General features: G+C 47.1%; 1 protein-coding gene across 2 annotated transcripts in view; it reads left to right on the forward strand.

The window, feature by feature from the left end:
- LARP1 (La ribonucleoprotein 1, translational regulator) overlaps positions 1-10541 on the forward strand; it is a 57159-nt gene extending 46618 nt beyond the window's left edge. For both annotated transcript variants that reach the window (XM_068536267.1, XM_068536266.1), the window contains exons 15-19: positions 484-635; positions 3149-3293; positions 4953-5062; positions 5239-5366; positions 6889-10541. In XM_068536267.1, coding sequence (XP_068392368.1) covers positions 484-635; positions 3149-3293; positions 4953-5062; positions 5239-5366; positions 6889-7098 — 745 coding nt within the window. In that variant the 3' untranslated portion in view covers positions 7099-10541. The remainder of the gene's footprint in view (positions 1-483; positions 636-3148; positions 3294-4952; positions 5063-5238; positions 5367-6888) is intronic.
- The last annotated feature ends 469 nt before the right edge of the window (positions 10542-11010 follow it).

The raw sequence follows: 11010 nt of genomic DNA on the forward strand, positions 1-11010 counted from the left end.
TCCTCAGGAAAACTACCCCAGTGTTCTCAGTTCCAAAGCAAGATTTGGGAGCCACTGACCTATGCGGTCTATTCCCTGCAAAGATAGGCATGGTTTTAAGAAAAATATGTTTGGGTTAACCCATTACAGCTCATTAAGGAAAGTTAAATGTTAACACGGGATAAGTAAATGGCTAAAAGCTCAGGTTTGGGCATTGTACAGATCTGGGAAGTTAAATATTAGCTCTGTGACCCAGGGCAAGACTCCCAGTCTCTGTGAGCCCCAGTGACCTCTTTGTTAAAAAAGCATCCAAAGGTTGATACAAAGAGTGAGACCCATGGCTATAATAAGTTGCGGGCCTAGCACAGTACCTGGGCCTCTTCGTTTGTTGCACCGTGAGAGGCTGGATCTTGGCTGCTGGAAGAGACCAGAGAGGCCCCTCCTATTTGATGGCTGGCAGCTCTGAGGAACCCGGTGACACTCTCTGTTTCATGGTCTCCATAGCTCCAGCCCCTCAGAAGGCACGCCTGCGGTTGGCAGCTATGGCTGTACCCCTCAATCGCTGCCCAAGTTCCAGCATCCTTCCCACGAGCTGCTCAAGGAAAACGGCTTCACACAACACGTCTACCACAAGTATCGTAGGCGCTGCCTTAACGGTAAGAAGCACAGAGGGAGAGGGCTGAGCTTCCTGGACCACTACTTAGATCCAGTGTAAGGGCTGGTGGAGCAGGTGACTATTTTCTCTAACCTCAGAGCAAGAAGTGACATGACATAATAGCCAGGTAGTTTTGGAATACAGGAGGCAAAAAGAATCTGGTGCTTAGAACATTCCTGTTCCTTGATCTTTCTCTATTGATATAAAAAATATCAGGAATTTTCCTGTGTCTGGCAAGACCACCAGTGTCACAAAAGGGTGTGCATGAGACAGCATATATTCTCTAGAACAGTGACGGCCTGTGGACCAAATCCAGCCAGCAGCCTATCTTTGTATGGCCCTGGAGCTGAGAACAGTTTTTTACATTTTTGAGTGCTTGTGGGGTGGGGAGGTAGAGAATTTATGACAGAGACCATATGTGACCTGCAAAGCCTAAAATACTTACTCTCCAGCCTCTCACAGAAAAAGAGATGGCTGACCCCTGCTCTAGATGAGACTGCAAGGAGAGATCCTCTCTAGACGCTCTCACATGTTACCTTTTATCACAGAGGAGATAGCTTTTAACTGTAGGTTTCTGTCAGGTTGTTTCTAAAGATGCTCAGAGTCGATCTTAATGCTCACTTAGAGTTATTAAGTCACTCAACCCCCTTTTATTCAGCAAAACAAGGCTGCTAAATGCTTGGTTCATCTACCTTACTTCCCTCTTCATGTGTGCGTGTGTGTGTGTCAGTGTCTGTGTGTAATTTATGGAGATAACAATTTACATACCATACAGTTCATCCATTTAAAGTGTACAGTGCAGTCAGTGGCTTTTAGTATATTTAGGAGTTGTGCATCCATCACTAGAATCCATTTTAGAACATTTTCATTACCTTAGAAGTAAACCCTGTGCCCCTTACTAGTCACTCCCCATCCCCCCAACTCCTCCCAGGCCTATGCAACCACCACTCTGCTCTGCTCTCTGTCTTTATGGATTTGCCTGTTCTGGACTTTTCATATACCTGGAATCATACAATATGTAGTCCTTTGTAACTGGCTTCTTTCCCTTAGCATAATAATTTCAAGGTTCATTATATGTTGTATCATGTATCAGTACTTCATTCCTTTTTATTATCAAACAACATTCCACTGTGGATATACCACATTTTGTTTATCCATTCATCAATCAATGGACATTTTGGGTTTCTGCTTTTTGTCTATCATGAGTAATGCTGCTTTGAACATTCCTGTACACGTTTTTGTGTGGACATAGGTTTTCATTTATCTTGAGTGGAAGAGGTGGGATTCCTGGGTCATACCATAGTGTAACTCTGTGTAACATTTTGAGGAACTGCAAGACTGATTTCCAAAGTGGCAGCACTATTTTATATTCTTAACAGCAGTGTGTGAGGGTTCTGATTTTTCCACATCCTCCCAAAACTTGTTATAGTCTATCTTTTTGAGTATAGCCATCCTAGTGGGTATGCAGTGATATCTTTTTATGGTTTTGATTTGATTTGATTTGATACGGTTTTGATAGCTAACAATGTTGAGCATTTTTTCATGTGCTTATTGGCCATTTGTAAGAAATGTCTTCTTTGGAGAAATGTCTATTCAGATCCTTTGTCTACTTTTTAACTGGATTGTTTGTCTTTATTATTAAGTTGTAATGATTCTTTATATATTCTAAGTACAAGCCCCTTATCAGGTAACATAATTTGCGAATAGTTTTTCCCATTCTGTGGGTTGTCTTTTCACCTTGTTGATCATGTCCTTTTAAGAGCAAAGGTTCTTAATTTTTAGACTTTTTTTTTTTTTTTTTTAATATTTATTTATTTATTTTTGGCTGTTTTGGGTCTTCGTTTTTGTGCGAGGGCTTTCTCTAGTTGCGGCGAGCGGGGGCCACTCTTCATTGCGGTGCACGGGCCTTTCACTGTCGCGGCCTCTCTTGTTGCGGAGCACAGGCTCCAGACGCGCAGGCTCAGTAGTTGTGGCTCACGGGCCTAGTTGCTCCGCGGCATGTGGGATCTTCCCAGACCAGGGCTCGAACCCGTGTCCCCTGCATTGGCAGGCAGATTCTCAACCACTGCGCCACCAGGGAAGCCCTACATATATTTTTTAATGGTACCATTTTTACTCGTTAGTGTTGTAGGACTGCTGAAATAATCGGTACTGATGATACAGTGAAGAATATAATTTGTTGCAGTGCACAAATTATTTGTTCATGCTTTTCCTTGTTATAACTACACTGAGAGCAGTTAACGTTTGAGGTGGAGAGCTAGACCAGGATGACCTGGTTCAGAAGCTGATGCCACCTACTTCCTTGGGTGCTCAGGCCCAGTGCCCAGCAGCAGAGCCTGACGCAGGGCAGTTAGTCCTCAATAAACACTCCCCCAAAGACTTAAGGGGGCAGGTGATGAGGAAGGGAATTGGGAGGAGAAAAGACTGATGTCTTTGAGCCCCAGGATCATTTGTCCCCTGAAGCACAGGCAGCCTGACTCCAAAACACATCTTTCCTCCCTCCCCCCCAATCAGAGCGGAAACGCTTGGGCATTGGCCAGTCTCAGGAGATGAACACTCTCTTCCGCTTCTGGTCCTTCTTCCTCCGAGATCACTTCAACAAAAAGATGTATGAGGAGTTCAAGCAGCTGGCTCTGGAGGATGCCAAAGAAGGCTACAGGTGAGTGGGATTGAGGTGAAGGCTCTGGCTGGGGCTTGGGGGCGTGGTGAAGGTTCTCTGTTGGGTCTACTTCCAGAACTGTAATTGGAAATCTATTGTGTATATATTTCATGTACTTCGTAAAAAAATTATTAGTTTGAATGAGTAATATATTCAAAATTCAAAGAAGTCGGAAGGGTATATAGCGAGTGAGGAGTCTCCTTATCCTAGTTTTACAACCTTCTAGTTCCTTTCCCCACAGGCAGCCAGTATTGTTAGACTCTTGTGAGTCCTTTCTAAAAATACTTCTCTTATGTAAGCAAGAACAGACCTATGTAGTCTCCCCACACACCCCTTTTGTTTACACAAGAGATGGCCTCTATTAGATATTATTTTGCACCTTGCTTTTTTACTTAAGGCTGTATTTTAGAGATCATTCTGTATCCATATATAAATGGCTTTCTTGTTCTTTTTTATAGCTTGTATGGTCTTACACTGTATAGATGTACCATAACTTATTTAACTAGTCTCCTATTAATAGATACTTCGGTTGCTTTCAACATTTTGCTATTCAAAAAAAAAACCAAAAAACTTTGAAGGGACACTTTTTTCCCCAAGTAAAATGTTTTCTCTGTAAGCAATTTGAAAAGGACAGAAATGTTTAAAGAAGCAGGGGGAAAATGTCCTTCAGTCCAGAGACAACCAGTGTTAATGTTCTGCCGTATTATATATATTTAGGTCATGCAAGGAATGCCTTTTTATGTCTTATTTATCATTTATAAGTATGAGCATTTTTCCACGTTGTTAAAATACTTAACCTTTTTGCCTTCTTACAGAAGTTGTTACATGAGACAAGATCATTTGAAAATCCCAATTCCCAAAGATAACCAGTGTCAATATATTTAATATATGTAGTCTGTGCCCTTCCAGACTTTGTGTGCATGTGTAGATATAAATTTTATATATTTATTTACAACAGTGGGTTCATTCTACATATAACAGTTTGAAACGTGTCTTTTCTACTTTATAATATATTGTAAACATCTCTCAGTATCCATGAGTGTATATTTACATTATAATTTTTAATAGATTATATTATTCTGTTGTACAAAGTTACCATGATTTTTCTTAATCGCTTCTCTAAGACATTTAAATTTTTCAAAATAATGCTGCTATGAACAATTTTGTACATCCATACAATCTAAGTCTACATTTTTGGTCATTTCCCTGGTATATGTTCCTAGAATTGAAATTTCTGAGGTAAATGAAGAAACCTACTAATTGGCCTGGTCAAATGGCTTTGCAGAGAGTTCATGCCAGTGATTGACAAACTTTGCATAAGGGACAGACAACAAATATCTTGGGCTTTGTGGGACATAAAGTCTCTGTTGCAACTACTCTGCTCTTGTAGCAGAAAGCAACCAGTGATACTTCATAGGCAAATGGGTGTGGGCAGGATGCTGTCGTTCATTCGGCCTCAGTTTGCTGACCCTTGGCAAACATTTAATGCTGGACTCATTTAGACTAGCATTAAATGTTAGCCTTCTCAAAGTATGCTTACCATTTTCTCAATAATCCATGTGTTTAAACTGTTTCATAGTTCATCTATCATCCAGGTGCATTTCCTGTTTTACAGATAAAGAAACTGTCCCAATTTCACTGGCTTGTGTTCTTCTACAGATATGGTTTGGAGTGCCTTTTTCGATACTACAGTTATGGCCTGGAAAAGAAGTTCCGGCTGGACATATTTAAGGACTTTCAGGAGGAAACCGTGAAGGACTATGAAGCTGGTAAGAGTCAAGAGTTGGGGCTCTGCGAGCCCTGGTCATCTCAGTCTTCTCTTCTCAGGCCTTAGCTCTGCCTGGGCTTGTCTGTATCATGTCATACCCCCCTCTCGTGAGCCTCTCTATTCTCAACTTCTTAGCAGCCAAGTCTCTCTCTACCTCTTTCTCCTCTTTCCCTGCAGGTCAGCTGTATGGGCTGGAGAAGTTCTGGGCCTTCTTGAAATATTCCAAAGCCAAAAATTTGGACATTGACCCCAAACTTCAAGAATACCTCGGCAAATTCCGACGTCTTGAAGACTTCCGAGTGGATGTGAGTGGATGTCTCTCGTCTTTCCCACCCTGATTGTCCTAGAAAGAAAACTGGACCAGACATCAGGATACCTGGATTTTGATCCCAGCTGTGCCACTAGCTCAGGGACCCTTCCGCCCCCATTTGGGCCTTAGTTTCTTTGTTAAACAGGGTGTGAGAAGTTGGGCAGTGAAGGCTAATTGGAGGGTGTATGGTTGTTCCTTCCTCCCTTTCCCATGGTGGATGTGGCTAAACCGTTGTAATGCTCTTTCCCTGTTATCTCTAACCCTCCTTGCTGCTGTGCCCTAGTTAGAGGTGATCAGGATGAGTACCCAAGGTAAATGTCTTTCTGGGAGAGGTCAGTTCTAACCCCAGAAGTTTATAAAATATGTCCGATTCTTCCCTGCTCCACCCACTTCATCTTCTTGGAGCAGTGACTCAACAGTGACATCCAGTGGTGGGTCAAAGTTAGTACTACTGGTTCCTCTTCTGTGCTAGGTGCTTCAGGGACTCCGGAGATAAGTAAAACTCTTTTTCCTTCAGAGAGTTTATAATGTAGTAGGGATATGCCAGTCATCTTATTCCCTTGAAACCTTTTAGCAAAAGGGCAAATAGAAGTAAATAATAGTCCTCACATTTATTTAAAAATTGACACTGGTTGTGCTAGGCACTTACACTGACCTCATTTAACCTTTATAATATGAAGCAAGCAGGGTTACTGTTATATATATATAGCAGTGGGTGAACTGGAGCCCATGGCTAGCCAGTGAGATAGTGAGATAGTGGCAGCGCTGCTCAGGTGTCCTGACAAAAAGATGAGTCCATTGTCTTCCATCCTTAAGGTCTTCCTCCTTTCTGGGCCTGGAGCGGGGAGTACATGTGCAGAGAATGGGGAGACCTGTTGGGAGTAGAGCAAGAAGGGCTCCACCCTTGGCACCCAGAAAGGGAAGGAAGTGTCCTCGGGGTTACAGGACCTTTGGCAGTGGTGAGGCTAGGCTGGATCCCGGTCTGACTCTTGAGATCAGTGTCCTTTTTAGGGCCTTGGGGGGCGTGAGGCAGTCCCCAGGAGCATCTGGGCCTTCTGAGCGGAGGCATTGCAGCATACTGCGTGCCACGTTCCATGTACCATCTCCTGAGCAGTGACCTCTTCTCAGAAGGGGAGCGGAAACTTGTGTGGATAAAGGCCTGGGCTTCAGAGGTAGATGGGCCTGGTCCAGATTTTGTCTTTACCAGTTAAAAGCTCTGGGACCCTTGGCAAATTAGTTTTCTGTGCTTCGCTGTCCTCGTCTGTGAAATCAGATGGTCATGTCTACATCAAAGGGTGGTGTAGACCACAGGAGTGAATGTGCATAAACCAGCACAAGGCTTGGCCTCTTGGCATGGAGATGTGCTTAATAAAACGGGTGACGAGTTTTTAGGGTTATGAACCTCTTCATCATCTACACTGGGAGGTAGGAGGTTAGGGGGTCTCTAGACGGCTCTGGCAAGGAAGGGGGTGTGGATAGTGCTGCCTCATCACCTCTGACTCCCTCCTCTGTTGCAGCCCCCCATGGGTGAGGAGGGCAACCACAAGCGACACCCAGTGGCAGCAGGAGGTGGCAGCGGCGAGGGCAGGAGGCGGTGCCCCTCCCAGTCTTCCGGCAGGCCCTCCGCCGTGGTCAGCCAACCCCCCACACCAGCTACTGGCCAGCCCATCCGAGAAGACGCTAAATGGACAAGCCAGCACTGGGACACGCAGACTTTGGGAAAGTGAAAGACCCTTCAGCCCTGGGGTTTTGTGGGGAGAAGGGATGGAAGGGGTAGGTGAGAGTCTGTGGGGGTGCCCAGTCCCAGGAGAGGGGACAGAGAAGGGACAGGCCTGTAGTCATTAGGATGGGCCTTCGTGCTGAGTAGCAGTGTGTACACCATTTGGGCTCTCAGAGGCGCCCCTGGGCAGGAGCCTCCACACACCCCCTCCCTCTTCTCTCTCCATGGCTCTTCTTCACATCCTAGCTTCTTCTGAGGGGTGGGGAGGGAGGGTAAGGGGGGAAATTTTTTATATATATATATATATATATATATATATATATATATATATCAAGTTTTAAATTATTGATAGTTCGTCTGGATTACCAAAATCACTCTGCAGCCCTGCCCGCGGCTGGTAGGCCGCAACCCTGGTCCCCATCCACAGCTGCCTCCTGCTCCCCCTCCAGCCAACTATGCAGCCCACAGAGATGCCCTGTGGGCCCCATTGCCCAGCACTGTTTCACAGAAGGCTCTGGCAGCGTCCCTGGGCCCCACGAGCACCAGCCCCTTGATCATCTGGGGCTTGCCATCACCTTGTTCTCTCCCTGCTCTCCCTACCACGCCCTCCTGCCATCTTCCGGGAGAAGGAAACCAAAGGATCTAGAAGTGGGGGTGGGGAAGGTTTCGGCCTCTCTCCACTCCCCTCCCCCCATGCCCCTTACTCCCCAGCCCAGAGAGACGCTGCTCATACCAGAAGAGACTATTGAAAGATGATTTATTTTATTTTTCTCTGACCTTTCCATCCTTGGGAAAATGGAAAAGAAAAAAAGAAAAAAAAGACAAAATCGACCATAAAAGACCAAAAAAAACCATCAGAAAACCCCCACCTAATCCACAGAAAGTGATGTCTTTCCCCTACCCTTGGAATTTTCTTGTTTTGTTCTTGGAAATAGTATTTTTTTAAAAGTTGCCTTATTGTGGAGTGGGAATCTGAAATACCCAAATGCCTGTTTTCCTCGGTGGAGTCAACTCGAAGAGCTCCCACCTTCTCTGGATGTGCCTGGGCTGGATTGACTAGAATCTGTCTCTGGATTGAGTTGCATGTACAGTGCCTCCTGCCTGTAGGCAAGAGAGTTGGGGGCGGCTCAGATCGGAGCCGTGCCCAAAATATCTCCGCTGTTGCATCATTTGAAGCTGACGTCCCGTGTCTGTACACTGCTGCCACTGTCGTGTCCTTGCTCTGCTTGCTGTTGCCTCACGCCAGGGCCCGTCCTGCCGTGACACTCTTCATCCTACCCTTGGAACGCCAAGGCCAATTTTGCTTCGGACTGTTGGAGGACAGCATTGGCCTGGATCTGGGACACACTTGTGCTCAGCTTGACTGCCTCCCCCACCACAGAGGGGAAAGGTGAACACTTGGCAGCTGAGGCTTGGAAACTTTTCTTGCGTTCCCTTGATGGATCTCTGAGACCTCAAGGAGGCTTTGTCTCTTAAAAGGTGGAGAGAGATGCCATTCTCCTCCCTTGGGCCGGGTGGGTATCCCCATCTTGCGTCCCCCCTCTGCAAGCCATCTCTGCCCACCCTCCAGTTGACCCCGCCTGGGAACGAGAGATTGAGGAGGCTTTGAGGGTGGGGGGAATCCTGCCAGTTGGAGAAGCCCTGTGGCAGGAAGGTATATGTGGACATAGAGTATACCTGACTTCTCCAGCCACTGACTGCTTGACTTGGGCTGTGAATGACAGTGGAATGGCTGGAGTCTCCTGGCATCCAGAGAGCTAGGGAGGGTGACCCAGAACTGACCCTCACCAACGGGGCTGCGTGTGGGTGTGACAGCACGCTCACCACAGGGTGGTGGTGGTCATGTGCTCACGCCGCTTGGCCCTTTTCAACTGCTTCCTCTGTCGGGCCCTAAAGTTGGGAGTCGGAGACAGTATCTCAGGCTGGCTAGGGCTTGCCCTCTGTCTTGGGCACCTCATTGCTTTGGCCGGTGCCCTCCCCCATCTCTGCCCTCCCAGCAGTTAGTATGGGGAAGCCCACCTTATTTCCTGTGAGCCGGTTGTCTCAAAAGCCAAGGATGAGTGTCTGGTCTCTGCTCTGACAGTGGGGTTTGAGGCCCCCCTGCCCAATCTGGTGCCCGCCCCCCAATGTGCCAGACACCGGACGCCCTCCTCCTTCCCTTCATTGCCTCTTTCTTTCCTTTGGGTTGCTTGGCCCTGTACTGTATCCAGCACCACAGAAACCTCAGTGTTTGTCCTCTGCTGGGTTTGGGGGCACAAGGAAGCCTTGGGAGTGTGGGGAAAAGCTGTTCTTATCTAGAGTTTACTCCCAGGCCAGGGGGCTGCCATCCTCTCCCTGATCCTCCCCACAGACACCCCACAAAGAGGAAGCCCCTTTTGAGTGGGGAGGTGAGGACGTCATCTCAACACAGGCTGGGGTTGGGGGGGCTTTTTTTCTTCCTTTTTTTCTTTCTTTTTTTTTTTTTTTTCTTTTTTTTGTAACATGTTCAGAGTTAATGTTGCAAAGAGTAGTTTACATCTTCACTTTCTGAAGACACTTGAATTTAGGACCGATGTATCTGTGACAAGCACCATCCTCCATGGGGATCCAAGATCGGAGACACAAAGCAACAGCCTGCCCAAATCCGTCTGTTCATCCTGTACCCTTCCAAGATTGGTCCATGCCAACACAACCTTTGGGCTTCAAACATCAGAAGGTCTGTGTACCTCGGCCCTGCTAAGGGGCAGGTTTCTCTCGTGCTCTCCTGAATCCGGGAGTAAAGGCACTACCAGTAGAGAGGGGCTGCCCGACCCTGCCCCAGCCTGGACCCCTTGGGCTCAGATCCAGGTGCAGAGCCCCCATGTCAAAGTTGTTATGTTTTTGTTTTGTTCTATTGTAGCTCTTTTTTTCCCTTTCCTGATGATTGATTTTAAAAAAGAAAGTTGCTCAGAAAGCCCTGGCAGTGGGGAGGAGGGGCAAGAAGGACGACTAGCTAGGGAGGGTGGGGTGGTTTTTTGCCAAAAGCCTGGGTAGAGCGGTCTGGATCACCTGGTGCCCTCCTGAGCGGGGCCCCAGAGTCTATCGTATGTGCACGGGGCCCTGGATGTGCCCCAGCCCCACCCTCTCCTTCAGCCGTGTTGATAGCAGAGGCAGAGAAGATCAGAACGTACAGCCCATTTCTGACTGGAGAGGAAAACTCGTCACCGGCTTTGCGGAGAAGGTTCCACCTTATGCTCATAGTACGTTATCTTTACCATGTGCTAGGATATCACACTTAAAAGGACAAAAAAATGTAAAATACTTGAATGAGCTTGTATTATAACATTAATATTATTGAGAGTATCTGCTTTCCAGGCTGAAGTGATTCATTCATTATTCTAGTCCTGCTTTAGTCGTTTGTAATTTGTGGTAATTATGCTTTTCTTTTTAATACAAAAAAATGTATAAAAATAAAAACTTGAAAAGGCAAAAGCCTGGCTGGTCTCCCATGAGGGGTGCAGCTGTTGGGGGTGTGGGGTGGAGCCTGGCTCGCCTTCCGACCGCAGATCCGGGGGAGCCTGTGCCCGGGATGCGCACGTGCAGCCTCTGTGGGGCTCTGCCACCGTGCTGTCGGGGCGTCTGCCCAGGGCAGGGGCTCCCGACACAGCTGCTACGGCTGCTAGCGCTTCCAGGTGGTTCCTCGGAGATCTGGAGAGCTTCTGCCAGCCTTGAATTCGTGTCCGCCTTGTGTCTCAAGTGAGATGGGGGAGCTGTAGGCAGTGCCACAGACCAGAGCGACAGCAGTCCAAGCAGCTGGAATTCCGGGATTTCACGCACTGGCTGTGGCTTGGCATGGTGTCGGGGCACAGCCAGGAAGATAGAAGTTGCTGTGACTCCTCACTGGACAGACTTCCCTGTGGGGTATAAAGGAGGGACCAACACTCTGGCCCTACGGAATCCA

Source organism: Eschrichtius robustus, chromosome 2 (genome assembly GCF_028021215.1).
Source record: "Eschrichtius robustus isolate mEscRob2 chromosome 2, mEscRob2.pri, whole genome shotgun sequence".
Taxonomy (NCBI): Eukaryota; Metazoa; Chordata; class Mammalia; order Artiodactyla; family Eschrichtiidae; genus Eschrichtius; species Eschrichtius robustus.